This window comes from Chrysoperla carnea, chromosome 1 (assembly GCF_905475395.1).
Source record: "Chrysoperla carnea chromosome 1, inChrCarn1.1, whole genome shotgun sequence".
Classification (NCBI taxonomy): domain Eukaryota; kingdom Metazoa; phylum Arthropoda; class Insecta; order Neuroptera; family Chrysopidae; genus Chrysoperla; species Chrysoperla carnea.
Genome location: NC_058337.1, coordinates 85,552,096 through 85,569,791, shown reverse-complemented (window position 1 = coordinate 85,569,791; position 17,696 = coordinate 85,552,096). Strand labels below are relative to the sequence as shown.

The window sequence follows — 17,696 nt, the reverse complement described above, 5'->3', positions numbered from 1 at the left end:
AACGTGATAATAATAAAATGAAATATTTCTTACCACCAAAACGACTTATCGTCTTCTATAAAAATCTTCTTCAATAAATACGAGTATCAACTATAGTTAACTAAATTTAATTGTTATTTAATTGCACACTTATTCTTAACTTAAAGAAATACAATTGACAGTTATGAAAATGTCCATGTTAGACGAAACTAGTCAAAAATATTTTACATTATTAAAATATTAAACAAATAAAAGTGGACTAAGCAAAGTAAATTGGAAATTTTATTTCTTCAATCCTAAATACAATTGAATAAATATTAAAATGAAAATTTATTCATAAGTACTACAATAAACATAATAATGGGAAACTATATAAAAGAAAACTGAAATCATACATTTCATTATCAAGTTTAATCTTAAATCACTCCACCATGCAGTTTATTCACGTTTTTACAATTTTAGTGGCATCTGTGCTATGTGTATTCGCAAATAAAACTGATACACAAAACTCAAACGTTACAGTAAGTATCATTTATAAATTGATATTTCTTAATTTCGAATTATGAAAATGTGATTTTTTTGAGGTAATAATTCACTATAAAAATTTGTGTTCCCCTTTACAAGAACAAAGTTCACCATCATGTGACCTGGAAGGTGTCCACGGTAAATAAAACTAGACTTATCATTTATGTTTGTTGATAGTCTAATCCGTTTTTAAAAAAAGGATCTTGAAAAAAATCGCCTATATAGTGGAACAAAGTAGATTTTCATCGCTTAAATGCATTATTTTTGAAAAATAATAATCCTTCATATTAAATCTAGGTATAAATATTTATCACTATTTGTATACCTTGTATATATGAAATATACCAACGTATATTAAGTTTAGTTCCAAGTTTGTAACGCTTAAAAATATTGAAAAAATGATGGTATAGGTGTTCACAAAATCACTTACTTAGCCCATTTTTGGTGCACCGCTTGCCTGTCTGTCTGTCTATCCGTCTGTCTTCAATATTTTTTTGCGTGGACACGATAACTCAACAACGAAAAAAGATATCAAGCTGAAACTTTTATAGCATGCTTATTACGTATAAAGTGAGGTCGATCAACATAGGTCAATTGTATCTTGGATACAATGAGCGTCTAAACTGTTAGAGATATAACAAAAATTTAAATTGAAAAACTGTTCCTTATAAAATAAACAAGTTTTTTCAACAAATTTTTTCGTAAACATCATTGTTTACTAGTTAGTGCGCAATTTAGGCGCAAATTATACATATAGTATGTTTTATATGGGAATACCAGTTATGTGTGTGTGTGACATTTATGTATGTGTAGCTATCTAAAAGTGGCTATTTTTCTTTTCTAACATGACGTAACAACGATTACGTAATCAACACTGTCTATATATGGGCCAATTGATTGTTTTCACTTTTTAAGTTTAAACTTTGATTAGTTCCTTTTCTTTACATATTGGATACAAATTATATATTTGTTATAGACATCCGAACTATTGGAAATATATCAAGGACAAAACTATGGCTACACTCAGTATGATTATAGTTACTATAAATATCACAGAGATCCACAAGTATGGGATGATGCACGAAAAATTTGTGTTGCCGAAGGTGGCAGTTTAGCAATTATTAATTCAGAAGATGAAGCTACCACTCTTCGTCTGCTAATGTTCCCATATCCGCCAACGGATTTGTTTGATGTATCTGATGATTTTAAAAATAAGGTTTTAATCGGATTCCATGATTACTTCGAAGAGAATGAATTTGTAGCAGTCAATGGTATGATAATTGAAAATTTTAATGAGCCCAAAGAAAACAAAGTTCTAAATTAAAATTTAAAATATTTACCTTAGGCGAAGATTTAGTAAATACTGGATATACTTATTGGGCAGAGCCACCGAATGACAATGGTGGTAAAAATAGATGTGGAGCATTTTATCGTGGAGCAGATTGGACGCAAACTGGTGGATTAAGTGTTGTATCGTGTAACGAACGAGGAACTTATATTTGTGAAATTCCAATATGTTAATTAGTGAGTACCTTTATTACATTTATTAGTTTTAAAGTCTTTTTTAAAACATAAGTATTACAATAATCTCTCCTTATTGCACCATTATTCCTAAACACTATTACACTGATTTTAACATTGTCTGTCTGAATTTAAATATTAAACATCTATGCATAAAAAAAACTCTATATACCTATTTTATATTGATATATGTACATATTAATTCATGATACACTCAGTGGTGGGCAATTGTTATTTGTTACTCTTCAGAGCATCTCAGCTCTCCAGATAGATTTGTATACGATCAGTGAGAGTAAGCAAGAGGTATGCTCCGAAATGAGCCGGAATATTTTTAAATACAAAGTGTCCTTCATCCGTCTCATTTAGAAGTCTACCTCTCTTGCTAAAAGTCACTCAGAGTGTAACAAAGTCAGCTCAGCACTACATTAAGACATATTCATCTCACCCTATTGTATCGGATTAAAATCAACATGATTGTCGCCGGGACGTTGATCCCGTAATTGCTATCAATTTTGAATTTTATTATAAACTTGAACAAGAAATAAATTATATTAGTCCTAATTTATTATTAAGTATTGATCTTTGAATCAAAAATTAAAACGCTTAAGATATTTTTAAGAACATGCGCCTAATAATATTTAAATGCCTATATTCATTGCGCTATTCCATTTGCATGCTAATTTTAGCCAATATTTGTACTATACTATAATTTTGGAAATATTTTGTAATCATTTTTCAATTTTTTGCAGATTGTTACATGAAAATACTAGCAGATAACAAACCAGTTTGAAAAGGCAATTTAAACATAATAATTAAAACTGCAGTCCTTACATCCATCATAACATACAAATAACAAAATGTTGAGAAATTCTAAATGAAATTCATTCAAGAAAAATCGATTCAGAAAAGTTTATTTTTTATCACAGAAAAATATAGATATTGTTTTTATGCATTGTTTTTGTCAATGAATGATTTTATAAATTTAAATTTTATCAGTAAACTTTTTTTTTCGTGTTTAATTCAAGTCGTTCTAACAAGGACACGTTTGGATCGAGGCTGCACTCATCAAACACCTCCTTTAGGGAGCCTGCGGTGACATTTCTGTCGAAAAGGTTTTAGAGATGGTCGAAGTCGTATTTGTATTTTGAAGGGTTTTTCAGGATCACTTCATGAAATATATGGGGGAATATATAGGGGGAATATTATTTAATAAGATATTTTTATAAAGAATCATTCATGAATTTTTTCTCAAACTGAAGAATAACTTCTTATTCATGGAATAACAACAACAAAAACATCGTTTTATATATAGTTGAATGGGTCTTTAAACATTTATTAAAAAGTTTCGAGTAACTTTGCTCCTAAGATGAATATTTTTCGAAAAGTAAGCTCTCGAAATATTTAAGAAATTGTAAATTATTTTATAATGTCAATATAAACCTTCAATATTAAAATTTTAAAATCAGTTATATTTTGAAGTCTTCGGCCGAAGGTTGTGGCAATCGTTGATTCATCGGCTTTAGCTTCGGCTTCGCCCAATTTAAATCCGATATTTAAAGATAAATGTGGTGAAAACAATATTGTTTTTTTAAGGTCTTATCAACATAATCACCAATTTTCAAAATTTTCTTTACTATTGTTCTTTTAACTTACTATTGTACCGTGCCTAGCATAAAGGTGGTGGGTCTGCATGAATCACATTTTTAAGAAATTCAGATGTTTCGATTTTTAAGTTGAATTAGCTCTGGTCGAATTTTTTTTTATGGAAACATTGATCGAATTATAAATACGTTGATCGGTAGAAATCTATACAGGGTGTTCTGTTATTGACTGTTGAAATCCGGCTTACCTAAATAAGCTCATCAAGAGCAACAAACCAAACTTTTTTCCAAATTGATAAATTTATTGATTCACTTACTAGCATTCGATAACCAGCAGCCAATGATAATAAGTAGAACTAAGTAGGTTTCATTTAATAATGGAAGGGATTTTAAAAAAGTATAAAATGATTTAATTGGATTTGGAAATTATCCCACTATATATTCTCATTATATTATTGACAGAAAGTAAATGTTATTGTGAATAATCATTACACTAATGGGCGTGATTTCTTTGTTTACGTTCAATATTGTAATGCTTACTCAAAACAATATTTGTTTTCTATCTATAATAGAATATAAAAAGTGGGATAATTTGACCAAATCCAATTAAATCAATTTATACTTTTTTTAAAATCCTTTCCATTTTGTAAATCCGTTCTTTAAACGACGTAAGGAAGCACTAAGAAGGAATTTTTGGAAATTCATCCCCTAAGAGATTAAAACGGAGATGTGAATTTTGTATATGGAAAGCCCCTGTTTATAATAAAAAAATAAATAATAGATAGAGATAAACGTTCAGTGATGGATTACCGCCTAGGCCCGTGAGGCCCGGGCCTAGGGCGGCACAATTTGGGGGGCGGCAAATTTTTCAGAATGTCAAAATTTTAAATCTGATATAATGTAACGACAATACATTTTAAGGATCTATTCGAATTTTTTTTATATAAATTTACAAATAAATTTCTATGAAATAGAATGGAATTTATTTTCTGATTAACTTTTTTATTTGTGAGTGCAATACTGATAAAAAATGTTTTATAACAGAAATAATTGAATATTGATAAGCTTTTTTTGAAGAATTTTCAAAGCTCTGTTGATTTTTTGTATCTTTAGTAAAATTAATCTTACATGTAAGCCGCTTCCAGAATTGCACAATGTTTTCTTATTTTATTTTCAATGATTCTGGTGTTTCATATATGAATTGATATAAGTATTATAAACGGATAAATAATATAAACGGATTCAAAAAAATAAAATTTCATCTTTTAAAAAGGGCGGCTAATCAGACAGGGCCTAGGGCGGCAAAATACTTAATCCGCCACTGTAAACGTTTACATTTTTTATCAGGTTACTAGGGTTTTTTATTACTTCATGTGATTTCGAATATTTTTAGAGAATTTTATTTAATCTTTTCACAAGCAGTATTTAAGGAGTGCTTCAATATAAATTGAAAGTCTGAAACAATATTTTTAGCTGTCCGAAATATTTGAAACAATGATTATGTTAAGTTCTAACCGAAAAAGCCAAGGACAAAATCATTGAAGATAGAAATTTGAATTATTTTTAAATATTTCTATACCAAGTAATAAATTTCTTACAAAATCAAATATATCTTAGAAATAATATTTGATACAGAACTACTACTAGTGTTTCTATAAGATTAGCAAATATGTCTTTTCTCTCATGAAGAACACTATGTTCCTAATTCATATTTCAAGTATTAAAATGATCATCCAATATTTTCTCTTCTTCAAAATGAATATTATACACTAATCAAAATAGGAAAACCAACTCAAGTTTGTTGCCATATTAATAATATCAATAAAAGAAGAAGCTGGAGATTGGCTGATCGAAAACAAACAATTGACTGAGTACCATGCACAAATAGTGTTCATTTCTCTATTACATTGCACATACATATACAATTTATATAATACATACTATACAATTTACGCCTAATTTGGGCCCTCGTGGGCAAATATTGATGTTTACGAAAAACTGTTTCAAACAAAAGTTGTTTATTTTTTGATAGGGAACATTTTTCACATTTAAACTTTTGTTCTATCTCTTACGGTTTACAAGATGGGACCCATAGGTCAAGGCCCAATTGACCTATATATGAGGTTAGAGTTGGTTTTATAATGAATCAAAGACGAGCGAAGCTGTGGGCAAACGAGCGAAGCTGTGGGCAAAAGCTAGTACTATGAATCATGTATGGAATCCATTCATTAAATTCATTAAACGAATCATGTATGGAATCCATTGAAATGAATCATTATTACGAGCGAATGAGAGAAAAGTATATTCCATCACTTCATTCTTCATTTAATTCCTTAAAGGAGCACAGCGAACTTCAGACCAAATGCTTCGTCATTTTCCAAGAAGATGTAAATAAAGTTAATGTTTACAGGGCGAGTTAAGCGAGGAAAAACAATGGGTAGCTTGTGGGCTTTCAAAGTTGGTTCTCTAAATGAATCCATGATTCACTAAATGAATCATGCATGGAATCCATTGAAATGAATCATTATCACGAGCGAATGGAGAAAAGTCTACTCTAACACTTTTTCATTTCATTCTTTCGTTGTGCTCTTCAAGGAGCGCAACGAGCTCTATGATCGAATGTCCGATATTTTCTCAGGGATATAACGTAAAATCGATGTTTAGGGGATATGCTTAGCAAGGATAAGCGGGTTGAAGGATACTGTGTGGATCTTCAAAGTTGACATTTTCTATATTGCTAGTAGTATGTAGAGGGGATAAGTGAAGTTCTCTTAATGAATCAATGATTCACTAAATGAATCATGTAGAGCATCTATTAAAATGAATCATTTTCACAAGCGAATACGAATAGTAGAATATTACAATCTATGAACAATTTAAAATTTTTTAAATTAAGACCTCGGAACGACAAAACGCAGAATTACAGTGTAGCTATTGTAAAAAGTTTGTTTTATCTACGAAAAACTATTACAATTGTTTAAATATCATTATTGAACAATACATTTATTTTTAGCGAAACACAACTGAAAAAATATTTAAGTGCAAATTTATTCAAGTACACAAACATAATTTATTCGAAATATATTTGGAACAACAATATATAAATTAAAACTAAGATCGCTTATTTCATTAACAAATTAAATCACTCAATCATGCAGTTTATTCACGTTTTTACAATTTTAGTGGTACCTGTGCTATGTGTATTCGCTAACAAAAGTGATACACAAAACTCGAACGTTACAGTAAGTATTACTACTTAATGATTATATCCATCATACCTCAATATTTACAAGTGTAAGCTTCCAAATGCAAGTTTCGTAAGATCAAGTTGGAGTTTATGAATTGGGGTTTACGGGTTTATGAACGTGTTACGCAATCTTGATTTTCGCCATTGTCTATTCAAATATATACGAATATAGAATTTTGAAATTATTTTAGGCAGAATCCTGTATTTATCATCTCACTTTTTAATCATTTTTCACAAGTGGATTATACTTTGGCCAGATAAAACTGTGCTATTTACAATTGTGTATATAAAAATATTAGTTTCAAATGATTTTAGTATGCTTCAGTTATAAAGCGATGTCAAATTAATTATCCATTCAAATCTATTTAAAAGGGCTACTCTTAAGAATTCCAATTTTTGTTTAAAATATTGTTTCGTAAATCTCTTGTTTTCCTATATGGGGCAAACTTTTGTGTTCACCTTCTCCAATAATGTGGCAGATGGACACATGATAAAATTTGATGGAGAGTCTTGTGATTAATTTTGAAAATCAAAAAACAGTTTCCTAGAATATGCTTCGAAAACTAGCAAATGGTCCCCGTTTGGTCGCCATAAATATGTTAATTATTTAACATATTTGTGTTTCATACATGTCACACATACATAACTGCTATTCCCATATAATTCATAGTATACAATTTGCGCCTAATTTGCGTCTTCACGGGTAAACCGTGTTTCAAACAAAAGTTGTTTATTTTTTTATAAGGGACATTTAAACTTTTACATTTAAACTATTATTCTGTTTCCAACGTATTACAAGACCCAATTGACCTATGTTGCTCATTTACGAACTCGACCTCACTTTTTACACCCAGAGCACGGTATAAAGTTTTCAACTCGATATCTTTTTGTTTTTTTGAGTTATCGTGTTTACAGACGGGCGGACGCACAGAAGGACAACCGAAAAAGGACTAATTAGATGATTTTATGAATACCTACATCACTGTTTACTCAAGAGGGCACACATTAGATGAAAATTTTATAGTATGTATTAATATGGGATTATCAGTTATGCATGTGTGACATGTACACACATATACTACCTGTGTAATGTGATAGAGTAATCAACACTATCTATACATGGTATTTCAACAATTAACTCAGTCAATTGTTTGTTTTCACTTGTTTTATTTATTATTCGTCCTTTTTATTTGCACATGTTTACATATATTAATGATCACATGAATAGATTTTGTATTAACCTTTTTCATATTTACTTGCTGAGATACAATTAATTCTTTCTTTATTATAGACAATAGCACAAACAGAAATATCGCAATCGGTTCCCATAAATATTAATGGAAAAAAGTATACTTTTCATGGAGATCCACAGGTATGGAATGAAGCACGAAAAATTTGCGTGTCAGAAAATGGTCATTTGGCAATCATTAACTCACTAAATGAAGCACAAACTTTATCGGCACAGATATACGTACATCCAAAGGTATTCAGTGCCCCAAACATAGATCCTAGTCTTAGGGGAACAATTTTAATTGGATTTCATGATTATTTCAAACAAGGAGAATATGTAACACTTGATGGTACGGTATTTTAAAATTTATAAGAGACATATTTTAAATTAAATTAACTTCCATTTACTAAGACACAGGTTTAAAATTTAAATTATTCTTTCAGGTAAAGGTATCGAATATTCATATGCATTTTGGGCACAAAATCAGCCGAATGATAATGGTGGTACGAACAAATGTGGAGCATACGTTATAGGTGGTGGCTTGAGGGTTGTAGGTTGCAACGTAAAGGGGCCTTTCATTTGTGAAATTGAAGACAGCGCGTGTAGGAATTAGTGAGTACCAATAAAACTAAATTATGGCTTTAAAAGAAACACTATATTAACATGTGAACCAAAAATTACAATGCGATTTTAATTTTAATATAAACTTGAATGTTATAAAGCATGGGATGTTTACATTGATCTTGTATTGAATTATTCAAATAAAAAATTAATTTAAAAAATCAAGTAACTGACTGCGTTTAACAAAAATTGAAAAGAAAAAATTATGCCCAGTAGTTTACATAGAGACTTAATAATAGGGGCTCATTATTGGAAAAATTTCAGTTGTTTTAGATTTAAATAGTCCCCGAATATTAAGTCGCTATGTAAACTAATATGGACTTGTTTTTTCCTTTCCAGTTTTTATGTAACGCAGTCGGGTTTTTAGATTTTTAAATTGTTTTTTTATTATACACTTAAGTTAGAATTTTCAAATATTTATCCAATGATAACCACTTCGTCGACTTTCATTTTCAATTTCTTGTTTGTATGTTTGATCATTTGTGGTGCTCTAGTGACCAAACGTATAGGCCGATTTTAATAATTCTTATGTCAATCGACATCTTAATATGGTTCGTCGAATTTCATTTTTTGTAAACCAATTTTTGGAAACTTAGCTATAATATGTTCTCAATCAAGTCGGTTCGACCGTTTAAGGGCTACGATGTCACTGGGAAACACACGGACGCACAGATAAACACTTTAAAGTTATAACGCTCCTTCTTAAATCAATATGAAAGTGATGGTAAAGGATATCAGATGAGATGAAAAGGATATTTAGAGAGCTATCATTTTTTGGGACAAATTTTTGTTCTTTCGAATTTTTATTTGGAATTACCTAATTATTTTACCATTTTACTTTTCGAAATAAATTGAGCCATATTTATTTGACCATTCATTTCCGTAATAATTATTTATATGTTAAAATTATGTCATGCCTTTTCCAAACTGAATCAATTTTGATGACCATCGCCAATTTTTAACTTTTTTCGGGTACACAATTCTAAGCTCGCACATGAAACATAACTAAGAACACGCTCCGAATCCATTAAAATTGGTTCATCCGTTTAGGCGGTACGATGCAGTCACACACATAGCGGTCAAACTTATAACAACCCTTTTTTTTGTTTGTGGGTTAAAAATGTAAGAGATGAAGTAAAACTTTAAGTAGGTATAAGAGGCAAACCATAAACCCTTTTAAACTATGGTCTTCAAAACAAAATATGTCATTACCGTATCATCCATTCCACTTTCCTTTTTTTATATTCCGTAAGTCGAAATTCTAAAATTTCTGTGAATGAAATCATTTGTAAATTTTTTTCAGATTAATCCTCAGAAAGAAACGAAATAAATACAAGAAATTTGAAGAAGGGTATCTTTAAATACAGTGATTACAAAATGCAGAAGTTGATACAATAAGAACAATAGAAAAATAATTTGTTTAAATAGCCGGTAAACCCAGTTGTTCAATATCCACAAAAACATGTTTCGTTCCTGTAATTTTTTAAATCAATAAACGATTTTGTCCTTATAACTTGAACGTTTGTTTTATTATTTTTCAGCTCTAAAAATTACATAGAATTCGAATAATGTATAAAATAGCCGTTTTTATTAACTGGATTTTAAAATTACGGTCAACTTTAAAATTTCAAATGGAAACTGTCGTTTTTATTGTCATAAAACAAAGCAAAGAATTAAACAAAGCGACAAAATCCAATGCAATTCGTATTTTGCATTCGATTTAATCTAAATATATATACGCGAATTACCACTGATTCATCACGAGATCTCTGAAACTATACATCCATGTATTTTATAGACAAATACAGATAAACGTTTGCTAAAATGTCAATGTTATGCGGGATTTTTTTTTTTTTCATTTCATGTGATTTATAATATTTACAAGAGAAAATCTGAAACTAATCGGCAGAAAAAGTAGAGGAAAAATCATTTGAAGATTGAAAACTGGAAATTTTCTTACAGATTTTTAAAGTAAACACAGTATAAAACATTTTCTTACAAAATCAAATATCTCATCGATTGAACGTTTGATACAGAAATACTAATTTTTATTAAATAAATATTAAAAATTTTTTTCCTCTCATGGACACCATGTTCTTATTCATATTTTAAGTATTTAAATTGAAATCGAATGTCTGTTCATAAAAATAAATACATACTAATCAAAAATCTAAAATCAACACCAGTTTTTATATAATACACTAGCTGTTACCCGCCCGCTTTGCGTGGCGTAAAATATACCCGCTTTGTTGGGCAACATCCCCACTTGCACCCCTCCCTCCACATTTCCTCGCGTTGGATAACACTTTTGTAATGTACACGTCATGCTCTTTTATTTGATACCCCACTTAGGTATATTTGTAAATATTCGATATTTCCTTCCCACTTTCTCGCTACACCTTTCTACCCTCCGAAGGTTAAAAAAATTTCTAAATGTAATTTTAAACATTCTGACCAAGTTTTGAACTATTAAAAGCCATAATTTAAAAATATGAATTTTTTATTCATGAACACCCCCGCAACCCCCCTTGTGGGTGGAATTTCGTAAAATCCGTTCTTAGCTGACCTCTACTTGGCAAAAGGAATATTCCTGCCAAATTTCAAGTCTCTTGGTCTTATAGTTCCAGAGATATCGTGATGAGTGACTATCTATCTATATAGATCTATAGAAAGTCTCCTATATATTTATAGACACATAATCTACACATGCCCAGTGAAGCAGGTGGGAAAAATGTTGTTGTTTATATGTAGAAAAGAGAACTGACTGGCATATCAACGCAGAGTCCAAAATCGTGGGGTTTGGACTGGGGACATCTGTATGTGGGTGTTTTATGACACTGAAGCACTTAGGAAGAAATTTTTTTAATTTTAAACTGTTAAGGTGGTGTAAAAGAGGATGAATGTTTATGATGCGTATATTTTAATAGATTACCCATAACCGATTTTAAAAATTATTTCACGTATAGAAAAGGTTACTTTATCAGCAAGGAGTAAAATGGGTTGTTTTCAAAAAAATTAGGGTTTCACGCCAAGACACTAAAACGAGAGAAATTGTGAACAAAAGCGAGATAAGTAAAGAGGGATAGCAAATGAAGTAAAAAGGTTATAACACAATAAACTTTGTATTTAAAATTGAAGTTAATTGAAGTTATCCAGGAAAGCGGGTGGTTAACAGTTAGTACAAAATAACAGACATTTTGTATATTGGAGAGATTAAGATAAGTTTAGGAAGAAAATGGAAACTTAATAATGGCAACTTTGTCTTAGATTAACGTAAAGAAGACAAAGTGGTCATTATTTGATTGCTTGATCCTTTGCTTGTGCAAGAAGTTTTACTTGCCTGTGCAAGCAATTCTAGGCTATATTAATAATAAACTCACTAGAAAATATGATGAAGAAACAAATTTTAAAAAAAGTAATAAAGCAAATTTTAAATCTCTTAAATCGTAAAGTATTGTATACAAAATAAATACCCATTTCAACAATTTGAACACATTTTGTTAACTTTTTATTGCACCTGTCCAAAACAAAAGTACAGAAACCCCTCCCTTCTGACCATCTCTCTGAGTCTCGCCACGTCTTAAAATCGCCTCCTTAGACTCCCACAACGAACACGGTACACAGTATCAACAGATCTATAACGATCTGTTGATACCATATGAAATCAATCGAATTTGATACCAGAAGAAACATAATTTAGTAACCAAAATAATGGTATTGGCTTGCGTTCATGGGAAAAAAATTAATCAAAAATAGATTATTTTTCGATAGAATAATTATGATAGGAGTGTTTAAAAGTAAATAAAATTACATAAAAAAAATGTCCCATCTGGTTATCAGATGGGTGAAGATCGGCCATACTCCGTCTCTTGACAAAAGGTATTTTTAAAAATTCAGTCCGTAATGGGCTCAAAATAAGTTTGAAAGTCTGCACGAGATTTTATCAATTTTGAAGTTAGAAATGATCAACGAGGTTTCAACGAGCTAAATAGGGGGTTAAAGTTTATATGAACCATTTTTTAAGGTAGGAATGTACAAATTGATATATGTGCTCATGATTGGAGACAGAAGTATCACTCTTTTATTTCATTCTTTAAAGGACTACAGTGAACTCCATGACCAAATGCTACGTTATTTACCAAGAGAAAGCAAGTAAAGTGGCGGGGAGGCGGCATAAGCGAGGAAAAAAAGGATTGAATGATAGCATGTGGGCCTTCAAAGTTGACATTGTTTATATTGTAATATTTGGAGGGGATAAGTGAGGTAAAAGTTGGTTCTCTAAATGAATCACCGATTCATTAAATGAATCATGTAGGGAATTCATTGAAATGAATCATTATTACGAGCGAATGAGAGAAAAGTATATTGTATAACTTCATTATTTAAAAGAACTTCATGACCGAATGCTGCGTTATTCTCCAAAGAGATGTAAGTAAAGTTGATGTGTAGTCGGCGGGCTAAGCGAGGAAAAACGATTGGTAGCATGTGAGCCTTCAAAATTGGTTCTATAAATGAAACAATGATTCACTAAATGAATCATGTATGGAATCCATTAAAATGAATCATAATCTCGAGCGAAGCCGTGAGCAAAAGCTAGTACTAAAATAAAAGTGATCAAATTTAAGGTAGTACGAGCACCAAGACAATTTTTACTTAATTTTCATCTTTAAGGATGAATTTTGTTTTGTACCTTTGTACCTACCCTATTTTCATTTTTAATGATAAATTTAATGAACGGATGCTAAATAATTAAACAAAATTTTCAATTTTCGATATTTTGAAAATAACTACTCCAGATATCGAAAAACATTATTCTTACTTCTCGTCTTATATTGTCAAAATATAACATAATTCGCCATCAAAATTGAAAAATATATTATTTTTTCATTTGTGTCCACATTACCGATATTTTTTATCTTATTTTAGCTTAACATTTGTTTAAATGTAAATAAGTTTGAATAAATAGATTTGAAACAATTGTACAAGCCTCTATATACACAATCCGATATTCAGTAATAAAATGACTTCGAATTGAGACATAGTTAAAAATTTAATACCACCAAACTCGAAATAAAATAATAGCGAAAGTCTGTTGTATGTTGTACGGAAAATTTCCTATATCTGTAAATACAATTAAGTACACTAAGAAGATGTTTTGAAGTTCTACATGAAAAATTTCAACATTTTATGACTAATGGATCGGGGCTAATTCGAAGTAGCAGAAATTCCTAAGTGCATAAGAAAAAGTAAACAATTGGATTTAGCTGGTACCTACCAATGCCATAAAAACATCTTAGTGTATAATCAACTAAATTTCTTATGAAAAACTTCTTCTATTTCTTATTGGGATGCTATCTGTCAAATTCAGTCCGTTAAATATTACACTGCTTTCTTACTTTTCATTTCAAACTAAACTAAAAAATAATATTGTTTGTTTGTGTATATATTACAGGAAAAGTGTTAGTCAGATTTGACTCATTCTAGGCAGAGTAAATTCTTACTAATAGCATTAGTAAATTGAAAATGTGTTATTTGCAAAAACAAAAAACAAAAACACACTTTTACTAGGAAGGCTTAACTTTGCCTACTGTGTTTTAGTAAAATTTGGTAAAAGTAAATTAATTTAAGTACTTGAATAACCGATATTTTTTGAGTTAAAAAGACACAAATTTTTGAAAAACCAAACTCAGAATTTTTGAAACAAATGTAAAGTCAGTACTACTCTACGATTGCCAAACATGGAGATTTACTAAAACTCTAGCAAAATACAGACATTCATTAACAACTCTCTTAGAAAAATACTAAACATCTTTTGATCAAATACGATATCCAATGTTAGTTAACCTGTGGAAGAAAAGAAATCAAACACCCATAGCAGACGTTATCAAGCATAGGAAGTTTAGCTGAATCGGCCATACGCTGAGAAAACCTGCTAAAGACATCAGGCGCCAGGGACTCGATTGGAATCCACAAGGCAGGAGAAAACCGGGAAGACCTCGCGTCACCTGGCATTAAAGATGGAAATAATGTACAAATAATTTCAACCCGAAATCTTATTATCGAAGCTCAACTGTATTTATAAAATCTTCATCTTACTTTTAGTTTAAAATTTCCGATATGCTAACAGTTGTTCTACGTGTAATCGCAAAAAAAAAGATATGGAAAAAATAGAGTTGGAAGAAATATAAATTGGATAGAGTTTGTCGACTATAAGGGAGTTGGTTGGGTTATGAAATTTTTAACTCCTGCATTTAAAAATGGGACATTTTTTCAGAAATTTTTTTTTTTTCTTCCGGGTCTAGTTTTTGGTTTTTATGTGAAACTGGTCACACGTACTTTGTATGATAAAAATGTGTCGCAATTATTAAATGTATTACAAATGCTGAGCTATTCGCACCGTTTTGTTTTTTAATAAATTTTAATAAATATTGAATTAGTACATTCTGTTCAAATATAATCTTAATTTAGAATTAATTAGTTATTCATATAAAAGGTACTTTTAACGATAGTAATTTTATTAATAAGTCTTAACTCAAAATATTGGAATCATGCACCTAATTATTCAAGTTTTTGGAACTTTAAGTCTTTTTGTTTTATTTGCATACGGTATTATAGACAATTCTACGAATAGAGTAAGTCAGATTATTTTTATATCATCTATATATAAAATATATCAAGGTATACTGAGTTTAGTCATAAGTTTGTAATGCTTAAAAATATTGAAAATATTGATGCTACGAACAAAATGTTTTTTATGGTTGTTCATAAAATCACCTAATTAGTCTATTTTCGGTTGTCCGTCTGTCTGCCGACACGGTAACTCAAAAACGAAAAGAGATATCAAGCTGAAATTTATAGCGCACTTAGGGCGTAAAAAGTGGGGTCGAGTTCGTAAATAAGCAACATATGTCAATTGGGTATTGAGTCCATAGGACCCATCTTGTAAACCGTTAGAGATAGAACAAAAGTTTAAATATAAAAAATGTTCCTTATAAAAAATTAAACAACTTTTGTTTGAAATATTTTTTCGTAAACATTATTGGTTACCCGCGAGGGCTCAAATTAGTTCATTAAACAGTAAATATTATGTTATATTCACATTATGTCTAATGAGTACGTAATCAACACTGTCTGTCTATACATGATATTTTAACAACTAGCTCAGTCAATTGTTTGTCTTCACTTGTTTTAATTAATTTGCATAATATTATGTATATTTATAAAGAAACAAACAAGCAAAGATATAATTTGAGTCAGATGATTTACTCAACAGTGCAACTGTTCAACTGCTGAAGAAATTTTTAAGTTGTAGTCATTTATAACTATTTATTGGAACGAATTTATATTATTAAAATATTTTTTCCAGACTTCTAAACAAGTGTTAGTAACCCAAAGGATTCAGTTCCACGTGGATACTTTTTGTATCCAGATACTGATAGTTATTACAAATTTCATACTGATATACAAACATGGGCAGAAGCACGAAGTATTTGCGAAGCAGAAGGTGGTTATTTAACAATAATTAATTCACAGGAAGAGGCGTCTTTTCTAGTCCGTTTGATGAGCCAATATCCACTTGCAGTTTTGGATCCAGCAATTACTGAGAAGGAGTATTTTATTTTCATTGGATTTCATGACTGGTTCCGAGTAGGTGAATGGGTTACAATTGATGGTATGACAAAGTCAGTTTTTAATAATTTCTTTCTTTTTTATACCATTAGTCCCAAGTTTTATACTATGTATATGAAATATACATAGTATATTAAGTTTAGTCCCAAGTTTGTAACGCTTAAAAATATTGATGCTACGTACAAAATTTTGGTATAGGTGTTCATAAAATCGCCTAATTAGTCCACTTCCGGTTGTCTATCTGTCGTCTGTCCTCTGTCTGTCCGTCAGTCATCACGATTACTCAAAAATGAAAAGATAGTTCGTAAATGAGCAACATAGGTCAATTGGATCTTGGGTCCGTGGGACCCATCTTGTAAACCGTCAGAGAAAGATTGAAAATTTAAATGTAAAAAATGTTTCTTATAAAAAAATAAACAACTTTTGTTTGAAACATTTTTCGTTAACATCACTGTTTATCCGTGAGAGTGCAAATTATGCGCAAATTGTATATTATATACGTGTTACATGTATGTATGTATGTGTAATATGACCGAGTAGTCAGTCAATTTTTGTTTTCACTTGTTTTTATAATAAGTATGAAAATTAACAATATTTTTAAAAATCTTTATAAGGTAAATCACTAATTTCCTCCGGATATGTTCATTGGAAATTGGGTGAACCTAACAATGCGGGAGGCTGGGAACGTTGTGGGTCATTTTACGTAAATGGTGGATTAAACGACTTAAACTGTGATTTTCTTCAGCCTTTTGTATGTGAAATTCCAGCAAACATTTGCAATGAGTAAGAAAGAATTAACAGTTACGAATTCATAAATCTACTTACAACGAAATAACATTGAAACATTTTTTACAGATTTTAAATAAGGAATAATAATTGACAAACTGTATTACTCTGGGAACTATACAATGAGTTGCGTATGAAAATGTTTAAATAAGTAGATTAAAATAAATATAAACGTAGAAGATATAGAAAATGTTCAAACTTAACTGAAATTAATCGAGAGAGAATTATCAAAACTTATTTTAATTTGCATACATGGACTATCCTGGTCCATTCTGAAGATATAAATTCTGCCTATTCGACTCTGTTCTACGTTCGGTCTGTTTCAATTGAACTTAAATCTAATTGTACAATAAAGATAATCATAGATAATATAAAATAATAAAATATAAATTATCAACAATAATCTTAAACAATTTATTTCCTAGCACATATAGATATTATGCGTTTCAATTCAAATTATTAAAAAAATAAAAATTTGTTATTGTAAGTAAATAAATCTATATTAAAAGTGATTTTTAAGGAGATATGCAAGGATTGAATAATACTAGGGATTTAA

The 17,696-nt window shown here is 30.0% G+C and overlaps 2 protein-coding genes across 3 annotated transcripts; both read left to right on the top strand.

Moving 5' to 3' along the window:
* Positions 1–394: 394 nt before the first annotated feature.
* On the top strand, positions 395–17,501 carry LOC123291672 (macrophage mannose receptor 1-like). Its single transcript, XM_044872042.1, has 8 exons — positions 395–500; positions 1,481–1,775; positions 1,850–2,022; positions 8,165–8,453; positions 8,548–8,654; positions 16,100–16,397; positions 16,969–17,137; positions 17,210–17,501. Exons 1-8 carry the CDS (start codon positions 411–413, stop codon positions 17,214–17,216), a joined length of 1,428 nt encoding a protein of 475 aa, XP_044727977.1. The 5' UTR covers positions 395–410; the 3' UTR covers positions 17,217–17,501.
* LOC123305259 (hemolymph lipopolysaccharide-binding protein-like) lies at positions 6,739–10,190 on the top strand. 2 transcript variants are annotated; one of them, XR_006536836.1, is made up of 5 exons: positions 6,739–6,868; positions 8,165–8,453; positions 8,548–8,716; positions 10,029–10,097; positions 10,134–10,182. XR_006536836.1 is itself a non-coding variant. In XM_044886924.1 (4 exons), coding segments are annotated over exons 1-4 (549 nt in total). In that variant the 5' UTR covers positions 6,739–6,778; the 3' UTR covers positions 10,030–10,190. The 2 variants fall into 2 exon arrangements, 1 of the variants encoding a protein (XP_044742859.1); XM_044886924.1 differs by having other exon boundaries at positions 10,029–10,190.
* Positions 17,502–17,696: the final 195 nt, after the last annotated feature.